The sequence below is a fragment of the Archocentrus centrarchus genome, chromosome 1 (genome assembly GCF_007364275.1).
Source record: "Archocentrus centrarchus isolate MPI-CPG fArcCen1 chromosome 1, fArcCen1, whole genome shotgun sequence".
Lineage (NCBI taxonomy): Eukaryota > Metazoa > Chordata > Actinopteri > Cichliformes > Cichlidae > Archocentrus > Archocentrus centrarchus.
The window spans coordinates 10,199,352-10,215,503 of record NC_044346.1 but is presented as its reverse complement, the minus strand read 5'-3'; the positions used below and the strand labels follow the sequence as shown (position 1 = coordinate 10,215,503).

Genomic DNA, 16,152 nt, shown 5'->3' with positions numbered 1-16,152 from the left:
GGCTTAACGCTGTAAGAACATATCTGAAGATAGAAAAAATTGTATTAACAGTGAAGGGTAGTAAAGAAAAATTCACTCGTAAGTGGACACCCTTTGTGGAGTACCTAAAATCTCTACCCTAAAAGGATAGGTCAAATACCTTTTTTTCTTTAAGCCCCCCTCCTTTTGTGGTTTTTTTTTTGTTTTCTTTTTTGTTCTTATATTTGTATGGTGTTTTATATGTTTAAAAAAGAAGCGTTTGAGAAGCTATGTAAGCAATGGAAAATGCATATAATGTGAACAGCTTTGTATAATCTCTTGATAAACAAAGGAAGGAAAAAAAGAAAAAAAGAAATTAGGTTTAGCTTTAGGTTTGTGAAGATGTTTCGCCTCTCATCCAAGAGGCTTCTTCAGGTCTAAATGGTGGAGAGTCCCAGATATTTCCCACCACCCACTGGAACACAATCTCAGGGTGATTAGCACCCTACACCACCAGGCAAAGAACATCCCCTCTAAGGCAGAAGGGAAAGAAAAGGAATAGCTTTTAGAGCATGTGGTTATCCCAGTCGAGCCTTCATCAAATCAGTAAAGATACACAGGAAAGAAGATCAGACACCCACCTGGGAGAAACAGAATGGCAAATGGAACAACAACCTTTGTGTCTTATGTAAGAGTGAAATGTCTCCACAAACCTAAAGAAGTCCAGTTGCTTTCTTTTCTCAAGCTCTCAAGTTTACCATGACCTGGATGACTGAGAATCTAGACAGACATTATGGTAAACAAATAAACGTTCCTTATATTTGTAAGTCATGTCTGGCTGGAGAGAATGGTCTGAATGTGGAGTGAAGCCTTGAAACCAGGCTATGCAAATTAACGATGGTGTCTTAAAATGTAAGCAGCAGCGGCTGACTATTCTGACTCACTGTCCACAGACTGCTGGTGCTTCTCATTATGTTGAATTCATTTTGCTTTTATCACGCTTCCTCGCATCCTCTGTGCTCCACTCACCCAAAAATTAAGATTCATGTTAATTGTACAACACTAGGTTGTAAAACAAGACTGCAGTTGAAGTGACTCTATGTAGGACTAAATAATTTATTCATTAAATATAGGGCTTTTATTCACAGTGAAACGCGGAAGAGGATTTCGGCCTGAGGAAATAAACTGCTCTGAAGTCTGGCTGTACAGCGGCACATACTTCTGCTGATGGGAACAGATTGTGGCTCTTTGGGCTCACCTCACTGAACATCACTGACACTTAGATGAAAACTGCCCAGAATGTTGGCAGCATCCGTCTACTAACCCAAACCTTCCAGTTTTGGGTGGTGCACATACCACAACAGACTGTGATGTTTCCTGTTAGGATGCTCCCTACTGCTTTTGCAAAAGCTAACAAGAACCTGCCATAGTAATTTAGCCTTGCTAAGTAGCCGCGCCACAATCGTGGAAGATCTTCCGATCCCTTAAGAAACAAGAGGTGATGAGGCTTCTTTGGAGCAAAGAAACGCAGGTGCATCCTCCCTTATGTATGTGCCTCAAACACCCTCGCTGGGTGGAGCTGCGATGAGAGAAAGACACGCGAGTGAGAGAAACAGGAAGGCGCACTGGTTTAATGAAAAGCGCCCAGCTCAGCAGGGATTTTAAACCGTTATGTTGAGAGGCTAAACAGCTTTAACAGTCTAGTTCCATTAAGACATTAATCCTGCACTGTTTACTTTTCTTCCTTGCAGGTAGCCTTTCACCAATTATGCCGGCTCTATATTGGCCAGCACTGCCCTTGCTGAATGCCGTTCACTGGGGGCAGTGGCCACCAGTGTGCCAAATCAATATTACGCAATATTGAGCAGCAATATAATGATACCACAATGATCGTATAATAACATATAACAAAGAAAACACAACAACATAAATTGGCTCATGGTTTAAACATCTATATCAGCCCAGAATTTGACAGTGGAAGCAACCAGAAGAAGCCCTCTGTATCAACCTTCAAAAATACTGAATGCTCCATAGTGCCTCTATGCCAAGTAAACATCTACTTTATACAAATTTAATGCCCCCAGTTACTGACATTATTTTCTTTCAGATTAGCATATTGCACCCTAACATATAAAACTGTCAGGTCTGTGTCACTTTTCACTTCAACACTGGGTGTCACCCTTACACACAGCACCAGTTTTCCTGCAGAGATTGTATCTCCCAACGTGCTACCTTAACAAACAGACAGACAGATTGGAAGACACACCACTGTGCATGCATGCCTGTCTCTGACTTGACATGCTGACAGCTGCCTAACATTTAATATCCCCCTTCTTGTTTTTCTGAAACCTCTATCTCATGGCATGTCTCTACCTGTGCTCTCCACCTCCTGAAAGTTTAAGAGGATTCCTGCACTGCGATTTGCTGTTTTGCGCAGGGTGCCGTGTTCCCAGTGTACAATCTGATTGGCTTTTGGATGACCCTGCAGGTTTGAGGGGGAGCGGGCTTCCACTTTACCACAAACAGAGAGTGAAAGGCAGACTTAATGATACAAGTAACTTTGATGAGGGCAGCTGCAAAAGAGGAAGGAAAAATAGGGACAGAAAAAGCAGAATGAAAGCGAGATATTGAGAAGAGAAACAGAGAAGAAGATTCCCCGAGTGACACGGTGGACCCTGCAAGCAGGTAGGTGTTACATACTGTAGCTGCTGCAAGGCAAACTGGATTGTCTGCTTGTGTGTCTGTCTGGCTGCTTTCTGAAAGTAAGCTGATAATCAGGGCTGATCCTGCATTTGTGTTTTCTTTGAAACTCTTATGCATAGAAACATGTTCAAGCATGCACGTGTTTGCATATGTGTTTGGTATGTAATCAGTATCTTTTCTCCCTTTGCTGTTCAGACATGAGTAATCGCTCCATCGCCTGGTGGCTGAGACAGATCGGCCTGCCCCAGTACACCAAGATACTCGAGAGTGAATATTATGGTCTGGAGGTATGAACAGTAAATCTTCAAAATGCATCTGTGGGTACTTCTTGGTATCTTTTCTTTTTTTTTTCTGTTTCCTGATCATTGCTTTTTTTGCTTAATTACATTCCAGCTCTGGATTTATTTTGTCTGCAGGGTTTGCTGAATGTGACGGACGGAGAGTTGAAGGATGCAGGGATAGAAGATGCAACACACAGAGAAGCCATCCTCAACCAGCTTTCAAAACAGAGGGAGAGGCTGGACCCACACTCTGGTGACGTGCATGGGCCACATGCAGTTTGCACATACACACGAGGGCTGGGAAGTTTCGAAATCATAAAAACAAACAAACAAAAAAAAAACCAAACATACTGATTAAATGTTTAGCAATCGGAAGTGTCTTGGATGACAGCATATTAGTTTCCTTTTAGGAAAATTATCACATCAAAGATAAGAGCTTTGCAAGGTTTTCTTTTTTAAAATCATGCATTTCATCATTTTACCCCACTCTGCTTATATTTACTTATAATGGGCCAAGGCTAGGCTCAGCAGACAAGTGGGCCCTGATCTCCATGGATCCTGATGGCTTAAAGCTATTGTATCAACACACTTGTGCTAACATTTCAGAAACTATTGCACGTCATCACTGATGCACAATATTATGCATCAGGTTTTTTTTTTCAAGATAGCAGCTTTAAAACAAGTACTTTTTATGCAATGTGTCCCTGAGGGTTAGCAGATTTTTTTCAGTTTATCCTCTTGTACACAGAATTTACAGAATATTATATTAAAATTGTTCCAGTGTTTCAGTAAATATACACTCACTGAACACTTTATCAGGCACATCTTGCTAGTACTGAGTTAGTTGGACCTCCTTTTGTTTTCATAGATTCAACAAGGTGCTGGAAACATTCCTCAGAGATTCTGGTTCATTTTGACATGATACTGCAGCATCACACAGTTGCTGCAGATTTGTTGGCTACACATCCATAATGCAAATTTCCAGTTCCACCACATCCTAAAGGTGCCAAATTCTGGCTCTACCATCTGAACATTGCAAAAGGAATCGAGACTCATCAGACCAGGCGATGTTTTTCAAATATTCAAATAATAATAATATATTGTCCAATTTTAGTGAACTCAAGCGAACTGTAGCCTTAGTTTCCTGTTCTTAGCTGACAAGAGTGGTGGTTTTCTGCTGCTGCTGCAGGGATTCAAGGTTTGACGTCTTGTGCATTCAGAGATGCTCTTCTGCAAACCTTGGCTGTAACGCATGGTTTTTTTGAGTCACTGTTGCCTTCCTATCAGCTCAAAGCCATCTGGCCATTCTCCTCTGACCCCTGACATCAACAAGGCATTCTTACCCAGAGACCTGATGCTCACTGGATATTTTCTCTTTTTCAGATCATTCTCTGTAAACCCTAAAGATGGTTCTCTGTAAAATCCCAGTAGATCAGGAGTCTCTGAAATACTCAGACAAGTGTGTCTGGCAGCAGCGTCCATGCCATGCTATATTTGCATTAATAGGCAGCTGATCTAACAGAGCGGCTGTGTTATGAAAGAAAACAGACATAAAGATAACATCTTATCTTTAGGTGAATCATCCTTAACAGCATCTGTTAGGATAATTAATGCAGAGCGTGGCGAGTCTGTTTATCGAGTCAAATGCTACGTTTTGCGGGGGTTCTGGCTCTTCCTGCTTAGTGTAAATAAAAGTAGTTGAAGAGACCTGGATGTTAATTAATATCTGGCACTATATACAATATATTGTATGCTTGGAATAGTTTTTGAGAGATTTGCTGATCAGTTTTGTAAATGAAATCAAGAAAAATGTAAATCATTTAAATTAACATTCAGTATTTTTTTCTCTTATTATTCCAGCTTCATTTTTAACAGATGGCCATGAGAGTGGTATGGATCTTCTCTTCTTTAACCTTATTTTCCAACATGTCAAACTGTTCCATTAAAATACCCTTCTATCCTCTGAGGTGGGCAAGTCATAAAGCGCAGAGTGAGCCGAAAGTATTCACTGGGATCATCCATGGATCTGGTGAGGCTGCAAAGTTTGCACTATATGTTGTAACATCGCGAAACGGATTATGTCTTCTTCGAAATAATCTCATCTGTAACGCTGCCAGACATTTCCTTCGCAAGATAATGCAAACAGCAGCTCCGGGTGCAACACTAATTGGGGATATACCATTTTGTGCAGGAGAAGCCAAAGGATCTGTTTCGTCAGAGTGTTCTTCCCCGCCTCCAGCGCGCCGACAAGAAACACCGCCTGTCTGCCTCCTGCTCGCAGCTCCGTCCCCTGGATGAGGACAACGTCAGTCACAACGGCTGCCAGGAGAGCAAACACAGGTGAGGTGACCCCACATCTGGCTAATGATTAAATTTTACCTTATAAAGTCTGAGTCAGAGTTTGGAAGGTGGGGCAAACAACCAGTTTGCCCCACCAAATTATGGTGGCCCTGAGAGGTCAAATGCACCACAACTGAAGAAATCACCAGCAAATAGAAAAACACTGCAAAAGCACAGAAAACACAATGTTTTTTTTTTCTATTCTGTGTGTTTTTGCAGCATTTTTCTGTTTGCTGGTGTTTTCTTATGTTGCAAAGTGTTTGACTTCTCAGGGCCACCATAATAAATGAGCCTGAAAAGACAATATGAATGAAAAGCCTTTGTGGATATTAAATGACAGGATTTTTTTTTAAACACTAATACAATAACACCACTCTTTCAGAATTAAATTTTAAGTCACACCTTCCACTGCTGGAGTTCAAGAACTCAATGACAAATGGAAGTGTGCGTGTGTGAGCTTTCAATCCTTAAGTTCAGGCCATTACAAAGAAGACCATCTACAAAAAGCTCTATTTTCACTTTGCTCCAAGCAACTAAAAAGGAATTACATTTGTTATTTAGATGTGGCAACCCTGGCTGGATTGTGTCCTTCCCAAAACCATTATTGCAGTTTGTTTGAATCATCCAAAGACCTTACTCATGAAGAACCCCCCCCCCCCCCCCACAAAAGAAGCAGTAAGCTGTTATTGTTCCCTGAAAAGATGTAGTCATGGACTTTTTCAGTGTTTTTGAGGTGCACAAACAAAGAGCTCCTAGCATCCTTTGTTTGAGGGCAGCTGTAGAGGTTTCAGAGGTGGATATTTGAAAATGTGCACATGTAAAACCAAACCCACCTGCGCAGCTACATACAGCTACAAATGTGTGTGAAAAGAGGGTTTTACAATGTGTAAGCTGACCATTTACATATTAGCATCTCAACTCCTTTCTACAGCTCTGCTCATTGACTTTAAATGCTCCCCTGTAGTTCAAATCAATCTTACTGTGATTCACAAGTTAGAAAAAAAAAGTATTTTCCTGGTATCCAGCCATGCACATACTTTTAAATTTTGAGCTGTCGATGTGTAAGATTTCTGTTGTTCCTCCAGTTCAACTGAGTTGATAGGTGACAATTCAGCAGCAATATATCTTTCCATTATTAATGGCTGTTATGTATAAAGAGTCGTGTGCTGAAGAAAGGCCATATAAAATATTTTGATAAGGAAAACATGTGCTGGAGTGTTATGATACCAGGGTGACCAGTTCCCAACAAACTAAATGTGGGGCAAACAAAGTGGGACACGTCAACAATGCTGAGAGGAAGTCTGAAATGTTCAAATCTTCTTACTATAATAAAAAGGCTTCCCTTCATAAACATTGGGTAAAAGCAAGACTTTAGAGAAGTGTGCGTCCTGCAAAAAACAATCAAAATGTGGGACTTTCTGTCAAGATGTGGGATATGGGGACGAGGAATAAAAATGCTGTGTAGTCTCACATAAAGAGGGACATCTAATCACTATATATGATACTGTTTCGATAATAAATGGATAATACATATACACATAATAATTATGTTAAATTATAATCAATACCAGCTGCACAGCAGTATATAAAGAAAATAAAACTAACATCAGTTGCCATGTTGTGAAATGGTCCATTTCATAATGTTTTTGAACCTTTACAAAGTGGAACTTTGTATGCAGGGATTTTACCTGTATATGTATTTTACACTGCAGTGTAGTAATGTTTACCTGCTGGTAAATAGTCTCAGTACGTCTTCCACCCCCATGCAAAACAATTACTCAAGAGAAAATCTATTTCCTACTTTTTCTATTTTTCATTGCCCCCCCCCAATTAAAATTTTATATATATATATATATATATATATATATATATATAAAATAAAGCCCCTGACCGTGTTTTAGGCAATATTACCTTTCAGTTTGTGTGATAAAATGTTGTCTAGTCTGAGCCTAAATCAGCTCCACGTGTAAGCCCCCATACCGCTCCCCACCTTTGCCAGGTGCTACTGTGTCAGCTCACCTTGTGTCGGTATCCGAAGAATGCCAGACAGATAGCGGCGTTTCAGCACCGGGGCCTGGGGCGGGGAGGAGGAGAGTTGAGGGCAACTTGTGGGAACTCGTCCTGAGCAGGCAGGAGGGAGAGGAGAGGAGAGGGGGGAGCTGGGAGGGACCGCGATAGAGAAGGACTGAACGCTACAGCTGCCCAGCTGTTGTTTTGTTGCTGTGAACTCGGACTACAAACAATAAAACATGTCGGCAACGGGTGAGCTGTGAATCGGACTGACAGGTAGGACGCTGACCGCTGTCAGTGCCACGTTTTTGAAACAACGAACAGCTTTTAACTAACGCGAGATGTTAGCGGTTAAGAATTTTTGTTTTTTTTTTGTTGGACAGTTAATTTAACTTTTAATACGTGTTGTGCAAGACTTTCTGAACATTTAGTACTAAACACACGAAGCCGTGAAACTCGTCCTAAAGAATCCAGTGATTACTTTTGCTGTGTTATCTGTACGTTTGCCAGCGAACTAACGACCTGTTGCACAATTTTGAGTCACTGGCAAGTTTAGACTGTGTCTAAGAATGTTCAAATTAACAAGCAAAGTTATTAGAGGTTATAATGGCAGCTGCCACCCCTGAGATGTCAGATTGGCAGCGAAGATTAATAAAATAGTGTGAAACATAATAAAATGTGGCGGTCCAGCACGTTGTACAGGTGTTTCTGCCTGGACCAACGCCCCTCCAACCGGATGTTGAACCCAGAGACTCGCAACGACTCTTGCAACTGTGATTTATCCGGATGTCTTTGTGTTCATTTTTGTCTGTTAACTTGTGTGTTGCTGTTGTAATTAATTTTGTACATCCTGGTCCAACTTATTATTACATACTCCCCTCAACATAACAAACTTTATTAATACCTGTTATCACTATGAAGGCTGTGATGGTGTACAGAGTTTAACTTTGAAATTGTATGTTTTTAAACATATTTGCCTCCCCGTTTATATCAGTTCTCGACCACTATTAGATGTCTCAGTGTAATGTTGCAATATAATACATTATACTTAATGCACTATTCACAGATCAAAAATTTAAGGGAACACTTGATGATCACAGTATAAAATAATGTCAGTTAAACTTAAGGGAATGGCACCAAACCAGCGCCAGGACTGGTATCTGCTCCTTTGTGGGAGGAGGAACAGAAGGAGCACTGCCAGAGCCTAACAAGATGACCTCCAGCGGGCTACGCATGTTTCCGACCAAACTGTCAGAAATACTCCATGAGATTGGCGTCAGGGTTCATCCTTTTAGCGAGACCTCTGCTCACAGACCGGTGCTGTGCAGCTTAGCAGTGTGAGCAAAAATATGACAGATGTGAAATAGTCTGGGGATGCCGTGGCAGACATTATGCTGCCATGATCAGCATGACCCATTTGGCAGTGGGTCAATGACAGTCTGGTGATGCATATCCTTGGTGGGTCATATGGTAACCAGCTGTACCCTGACTGCTGTTAGGTACTGGGATGAAATCCCCAGATCCACTATCAGACCTTATGCTGATGTGGTGGGCCCTAGCCTCATGTGGCTAGATTGTGTAGGCAGTTCCTGGATAAAGTAGACATAAATGCCACTGACTGGATCTGATGTTTCCCAGACCTGAATACAATTCACAGCCTCTGGGATGTTATGTATCAGTGCATCAGACTCTGCTGAACAGCGCCACAGAACGATCCAAGTCTGGGAGGAAATCACCCAGGACACCATCCACTATCTCATCAGGAGCATGCCCAGAGGTTGTTGGGAGTGTATACAGGCTGTACAGAGGACTGTGCCACATTATGTTGCAAGTTGTGTCAGCCTGTGATTTCAATTTTGAACTTTGACTTTTGGTGTGATTCTGTACCCAGCCCTCGAAGGGTTTAATGGTTATGGTTTCCACTGACCATTGAGACATCATTTTGTTCTCCTTGACTTACTCAGTGTATGTTAGTAAAGATTTTTAGTTTAAATATTTCATTCATCAAGATCTGATGTGTGATTTTAAGTGTTTCCTTATTATTTTGAGCAGTGCACCTATCCATTGCCACAAGGACACAGAAAGTCTTTCCTATCTCACAGAACAATATAAGATATTGTCCTGTGAGGCTTTTTTTCTGTCTTTTGGGCTGGGCTTGATAACCAGTTAATCAATTTCTTTAAGGACACATGCCAGATTTGAAGTATTTGTAGCTTCTCAGTTTTGCTTTGCTTTATGTGGAATTGTTTTGGCTTTAGGAAAGTGTGATTTTTTTTTTTCCTGAAACTTTTTTGATAATTTATAGATCAAAGATGAATCAAATAATGGAGAAAACTTGCCAAATACTTGCCATATGAGTTAATAAAGAGAAAACTATTGAGTAGAATTTTTAAATACATATACAAATATGTTTAGGAAGGGAGGTTTAGGGGAGTGTTGTTGCTGCTGCTGCTGCTGCTGCGGAGGCTGATCAGTCAGCTCAGTGCTTGGAATTTAATTCAGGCAGGAGGACGATGGGAGGAGGCTGCAGGCCGGAGTTCATTGACAGTGAAGGCGGGCAGCACGAGCGGCACTGAGGATTCTGTGGTCATGGAGGGCAGAATATTGTTTTCTGTGGAGTACGTCTAGAGTTAAAGACTTAGTTTGCATTTTTAAAGTTGAGTCTAGTATTTTAGATTATACATCCAAAAGTAACAGAGTTTTTAGTTCCATTTAGAAGATTTAGAAATGTAAAATGATGATTTCAGCTTTGTTTTTAAATCCTTGTTTGACACTGAAAAGACTTAATTATATAAAGATCTGTGAATAAAGACCTAGTTTGATGAGCTTATTTTAACAGCACTGCAGAGCTCTGTCAAAATGACCATTAAACTGAACAAACTGATCAAAACATTTGCGCTCATAGGATTTGATGGAAGGATCCGAAATTTGTTTTAGCTTCATGTACTTAACCAGATTGCACTGTTAATGTAAACTGAAGTACAAAAATCTGTTTTTTGTAAATGCTGATAGTGTAACCCTTGCTTCGCTGAGCACAAGCAATCCCTAAACAGATGACTTGTTTCAATCACACAAAGTGAAGCAGGCACAGATGGAGTTTTTTATTGAATAGTTAATATGATCAGTTGGAGTTATCTTTTTCAGCCCTGTTATAAGTTATCTGAGCTCTTCATCTGCGAGCCTTGTGTGTACAGAGGCAGGAAAGTTGAAGCTTGGGGAGGAAGGAAGGAAGAAAATGAGGCGGGCTATTAAAAGTCGTTCAGCTTTTCTGGTGTTACTGACACGCCCAGACCTGGGACCTTCCATCCTTGTACTGTTTTTGTTCGGAGGGAAATACATGGCACCATCATCTGTGGCTCTCAGGGGTTTAGAGGAGTAACTCCAAATCCCTTCTTGTTTTTCAGCAAGAGGAGGAGTGTCACTGCATACTTCGGCCAGCTGAAGGTAAGAGTTTAAGCAAAGGGTCTCTGTGGGTCACTTGCTCACAGTAACTGCTCTTTTTTAAAAGAAAAAATATTATATATATATATATATATATATAATCCCTTCAAATCCTCGCTCATACAGAATGTGAGCAAACAAAAATACACAGTGTAACTCCAGCCTCTGCGGGGCTGCTGTCGTATTTGCTGCAGTTGTTTGGTGGTCGAAAAGAGATGGACTCACTGAAGAAGGAGCTGGAAGAGGAGCTGAAGCTCAGCACTGAAGACCCAAGGAGCCATGCATGGTACCATGGACCACTGAGCCGAGAGGTGCACATCAGTAGCCAGTTATTGATTTTCAACCTAAACCAAAAAAGTCCCCTACCAAAAAAAACAACTTCCTGGTGTGACATCATCTTGAGGTTGTCAGGCATCCAGTGAAACCTCAAGGAGGCCATTTCAAGGAAGTTATTTTTTTGTGCTCACAGTATTTGTATTGTGCAGGTTAAACAAACAGACAGGATATAATGAGTTCAACTGCTAAATTTATTACTGTATCTTTGGATCGAGCCAGGATTGAAGTTTCCTTTAGTATACAGACCTATTGCCAGTTTTCATTCAAATGTAATATAATTTTGGAGGATGCAGTTTGAGGTGTTTTATATTGTTATATTAAGTCTCTCAAAAGAGATCCTTAATCTCAAGAATTTCACCTCCTAGTTAAGTAAAGGTGAATAAATAAATGAAGGCAGACTGAAAAAACCTGTTATAGTACATTACATCACAGTAATCACACATCTCACTTCACGCCTCTAAAAAGCTTTGCTTTAGCTAACTGGCAACTTAGTGTATTTAGCACACAGACATAAAAGTGGTATTGATCTTACTTTTCAACCAGAAAGCAAATGACTGTACTTCCAAAAAATGTGAACAATTACTTTAGCTGCTTGTGCCAAACTACACGAAACCTAAGATATAGAAAAAATAATTATGTCGACACAAATGGACTGTCTGGCTATCTCTATGTTAACCTGCTGACTCATCTCCAGGCTGCAGAGACTCTGCTTGAGAGGGATGGGGACTTTCTGGTCCGGGAATCAAGCTCCTGCCCTGGCGACTATGTACTGACCTGCTTCTGGAAGAACAGCCCCATGCATTTTAAAATCATACGAGTGGTCCTTCGACCGAAAAAGGTGCGTCTGTGTTATGTGTGTTCGTGCACACCCAACAATAATCCGTTTCTCTGTTGTTAGTTTGTTTATGGTCAGCATGTCTCAAGCTACATGCACACAGGACATGCAATATGTTTGGCCATTGCCCCCTTATAGCTTGAGCAGCAATATTTAGCATTGATTGTGTGGAATATACTGAAGATGTAGATCAATATATATTTTTTTAAAGCAGTTAATGCTGCAAAAGCAGTTTGAGAAGTTCTATGAAGTTTATATTGCTTTTTTAAGCAATATAAACTTAGTTACAGTAGTGATTCTGGGTGAGTGACACTAGCCATTTTTCTCACCTCTTGGGTGTAGATTTGTTTTTTTGCATGGAGGCTATTTCTTTACAGTCTTTTTGCTTGACACATTGTGTGCATGCTTCTATCTGTGTGACAGGGCTACTCTCGGGAGCTGTTCCAGTTCGAGGAGGATCGCTTTGACAATGTTCCCGCTCTCATTCGTTTCCATGTGGGCGGGCGTCGGCCCATCTCCCAGGCTTCAGGCGCTGTCATCTTTCACCCAATCACACGGACCCTTCCTCTGCGTGTCATCACTGAGCGACATGCAAAGTCCAAAAGTAGCTGCAATAAAGTTGCAGGGGGTGAAAAACAGACTGAATATAACAAAAGACGCAGCCTCAGCTCCACACATGCTGACATGCTGGAAGTCCCCAATCCTTTGCTAAGGTGTGAGGAAGTGAAGTATAGTGCAGGTTTCTGTGCATAACACTGAATAATGAAGCAAAATGTAATCAAACAGTTGGAATTAAACATGTTACTGAACATTGTTTAATGTGTGGCAGAAGTGGAAGTCACCCAGCGAACTTGGAGAACGTGGGACGGAGGCCTTCCCTTCAGACTGCACAGTCAGACAGCAACCTACGAACTGGTACAGTATCATAAACATGCAGCCTATACACGATCAACAACAACATTAAAATCTGCTGCCTAATGTGCTGCTCATGCTGCCAAAACAGTCCTGACCCCTCAGGAAAAAACAAGAATATGTACCCTGCCTCTCGCCCTAGCTGGGACAGGCTCCAGCTAGTTGCGGTGTGTGGCATGAATCAGGCTTGTTATGTCAACTCTTAGGGATACTCAATCAGATTAGGATCTGGGGAGTTTGGAGGTCAGGCTCTTGGGGTCTTTCCTCAAGCCATGGTCTCTGACCAAACAATCAGAAACAGACTTAATGAGGGTGGCCTGAGGGCCCAGCGTCCTCTAGTGGGCCCTGTGCTCACTACCCGGCACCAAGGAGCCCAATTGGCATTTGCCGTAGAATACCAGAATTGGCAGGTCCACCACTGGTGCCCTGTGCTTTTCACAGATGAGAGCAGCACATGTGACAGATATGAAAGGGTCTGGAGAAGCTGTGGGGAATGTTATGCTGCCTGTAACATTGTTCAACAGGACAGGTTTGGCGGTGTGCCAGTGATGGTCTGGGGAGGCATATCCACGGAGGGATGCACAGACCACTACATCCTGACTGCAATTAGGGATCAGGATTCAATCTTTTGGCCTCTTTTCAGACCCTATGCTGGTACAGTTGGTCATGGGTTCCTCCTGGTGCATGACAGTGCCTGGCCTCATGTGGCAAGAGTGGCAGTTCCTGGAGGATGAAGGAATTGATATCATTGACTGGCCCCCACGCTTGCCTGACCTAAAGCTAATAGACCACCTCCGGGACAATATGTCCAAGAGCTAATGCTATGATAATATATATGCTAATGAGATGCAGCCTCTTTCTCATGCCTAGTCATGTGATCATACTGTGCTGCATGATTGGCTATACCTTCTCGACCATTATTGACTGAAATGGAGAAAGTGGGGACTCCCCATATCTAGCAGCCAACCTAGGTCACTGGACAGCTGGCAGCAGCTCAGCAGTAAGAGACTGGAGAATCCCAAATTTCTAGGTATAGAGCCTTTCTGTTTATAGTAACATCAGTTCTAGGCTGCAGCCCTATTGATTAGCCTGTTATGCCAACTTCTGATTGGCTGAGCAATAACTAGCATCTTGGTCAGGGATGACTCATGGCAATAAACAGAACAGACTATGACTCATCATTGAGCAATATTAAAGCCATACCTACTGCTCAGCAATATTGCTCAAATGTAAACAACATGGTTGCATTATGTGTTGTATATGTTACCTTATGATTATAGTGATGTCATAGGTAATGCATTGATATCAGCAGATTATGTAGTATGAGTGCATTATGTAGTAATACTCCTGTACACGCATGCCTATTATGCTTCCTGACTGCCTGCAATCCAGACCTTTCACCAGCTGAGAATATTTGAAGCATCATGAAACAAAAAAATAGGACAAAGAAAACCCAAGACTGTTGAACAACTAGAATCCTAAATCAAATAATAGTAAAAGTCCAGCTAAATGGCATTTACAGATCATTATAGCATATAGGAAGGGGGGGGGGGGGGGGTGTTACACAGTGGTAAACACGGCCCTGTCCCAACTTTTTTGGAACATGTTTCTGACATCAAATTAAAAACGAGCGAATATTTTTCTGAAAATGGTACATATTCTCAGTTTAAATATTTTTATGTTTTTATCTGGGGGGAGGTTAAGATTGACACACATATGTACACATATTGGAGCAGCTTATCTATGACAAGTCTGAAATTTACTTTATGATTATTTGTAAATATTCACACTACAGACATGGGAATGAAATTAATGAAATGGAATTAATGTTGGATTTTATTAATGATATAATTTTGGTTTAATGTTTAAAGTCCAACAAACTTGTATATGAAGTGGGTGAAGAAGAATACATTGTGCAGTATTTTTCATAAAGAAAAGAATACCACAAAGGTTTTGCTGCCACGTACGTTTTTACACAGTAAAATTTCATGTTTATCATGTTTATTTGTATCTTAATCATAGTTCTTGGCAAAAACTAATCTAAGAGACCAATGCAGCTCTAATCAGTGACCTGTTCACTTTATCCACTAAGAACCAACATGGCAACAGCCCAAATGCCAAATCAAGGTTCAAAGGAATGCTTCGTAAAACAGTAGCTGATCTCACTGTGGCTACTGTCACTTTCTTCATATAGGTGTTCCCCAGAATGCTCAGTCTGAGGACACTAGCCACGCCCCCATTTCCCCAGTGTTTCGGACAGGCAGCGAACCCCTTCTGAGTCCACAGCCGCGACACGCACGGCCCTCCCATCCAGGTAATGTGAAGAGACACGCACACGCATGGCTTATTTATCTATCAAGCAAAACCCATACTACCCTCTCTGTGCCTGCAGGTGGTGGTGCAACTTTGCGAGGTTCAGATGGGCAGCTGCACCCCAGAGCTCCTCCTAAACCTCTCAGGGTCTCTACTGTTTTCCCCAATGCTGTACCTCCCCCACCCACAGACCGGGACGAAGACCCATCCTCTTTCTACGATGAGCTGGTCATCCGGGTAAAAAAAACTCCAAAAGACTCAACTCGTGTTTATCTTTCTGGTGGCACTCTTTATCTTTGTGGAAATGAAGAAGGCCTTACAAGCTACAGGTAAATCCTCGGTGGAGAATCACATCCTCCTGTTGTTGTGTTTAGGTGCCACAGAGCAAGCAGAAAGGTCATGTGGACCGACTGCGTGCAGAGGAAAAGTGGCAGAGTCGTGCACACCTCACAGAGACTTCCTTTGGCTTCTTGGAGGCTGAGAAAAGAGAAGCATCATCCCAGCTGCTGTTTGACAAACAGTTCCTGAAGAAGGGAGAGGAGATAGTGGAGGACTGGCATTTCGAGCGACCACATGTTTGTATAAATAATAATTGCAGTTTGTACTTTTCACATTTGCTTTGGTTTTGAGATCATTCTGGAGGTCAAGGGCAACTATTTTCAAAAGCACCCTGTGCAGTGTTAGATTTTAAATGCTCCCTTGGCAGCTATTGATTTCCAACTACTTGCTTATGATGTATGAAAAGCATACTCCATCACAGTGCTATTAAATCTGCATTAATGGAGACATAGTTGCATACTCATCAGCTCAAACTTCCATATCAGTGTTTGGTCAGCTACACAGAGCTGAGTCAGTTTATCAGAAAATGTATCTGCAACAATCTTGGCAGTAAAGAGCAGATATTTAATGAGTTCCACCTTCTCAATGTGGCCATTTGCTTGCTGTGTTTGTGTTTAAGTGTAAATTGAATAATTGGGTTTGAGGAGTCAGATTTTTTTATAGACATATTATTCCTAAATGAGG

The 16,152-nt window shown here is 41.5% G+C and overlaps 2 protein-coding genes across 4 annotated transcripts in view; one reads left to right on the top strand and one right to left on the bottom strand.

Moving 5' to 3' along the window:
* The window catches only part of vav1 (vav guanine nucleotide exchange factor 1), a 31,318-nt gene extending 23,320 nt beyond the window's left edge, over positions 1 to 7,998 (bottom strand). Inside the window, exon 1 of one of the 3 annotated variants that reach the window (XM_030731313.1) lies at positions 7,302 to 7,998. The gene's annotated coding sequence lies outside the window, so the exon portion shown is untranslated. The remainder of the gene's footprint in view (positions 1 to 7,301) is intronic. The other 2 variants (XM_030731321.1, XM_030731328.1) reach the window with 2 other exon arrangements.
* Positions 2,433 to 16,152, top strand: part of sh2d3a (SH2 domain containing 3A) — an 18,815-nt gene continuing 5,095 nt past the window's right edge. The window contains exons 1-14 of the mRNA XM_030731350.1: positions 2,433 to 2,643; positions 2,857 to 2,948; positions 3,078 to 3,195; positions 4,803 to 4,832; positions 4,910 to 4,971; positions 5,134 to 5,282; positions 10,697 to 10,736; positions 10,928 to 11,044; positions 11,764 to 11,907; positions 12,328 to 12,617; positions 12,734 to 12,819; positions 15,011 to 15,130; positions 15,209 to 15,366; positions 15,504 to 15,704. Of these exons, the coding sequence (XP_030587210.1) occupies positions 2,859 to 2,948; positions 3,078 to 3,195; positions 4,803 to 4,832; positions 4,910 to 4,971; positions 5,134 to 5,282; positions 10,697 to 10,736; positions 10,928 to 11,044; positions 11,764 to 11,907; positions 12,328 to 12,617; positions 12,734 to 12,819; positions 15,011 to 15,130; positions 15,209 to 15,366; positions 15,504 to 15,704 (1,605 nt within the window). The 5' untranslated portion in view covers positions 2,433 to 2,643; positions 2,857 to 2,858. The remainder of the gene's footprint in view (positions 2,644 to 2,856; positions 2,949 to 3,077; positions 3,196 to 4,802; positions 4,833 to 4,909; positions 4,972 to 5,133; positions 5,283 to 10,696; positions 10,737 to 10,927; positions 11,045 to 11,763; positions 11,908 to 12,327; positions 12,618 to 12,733; positions 12,820 to 15,010; positions 15,131 to 15,208; positions 15,367 to 15,503; positions 15,705 to 16,152) is intronic.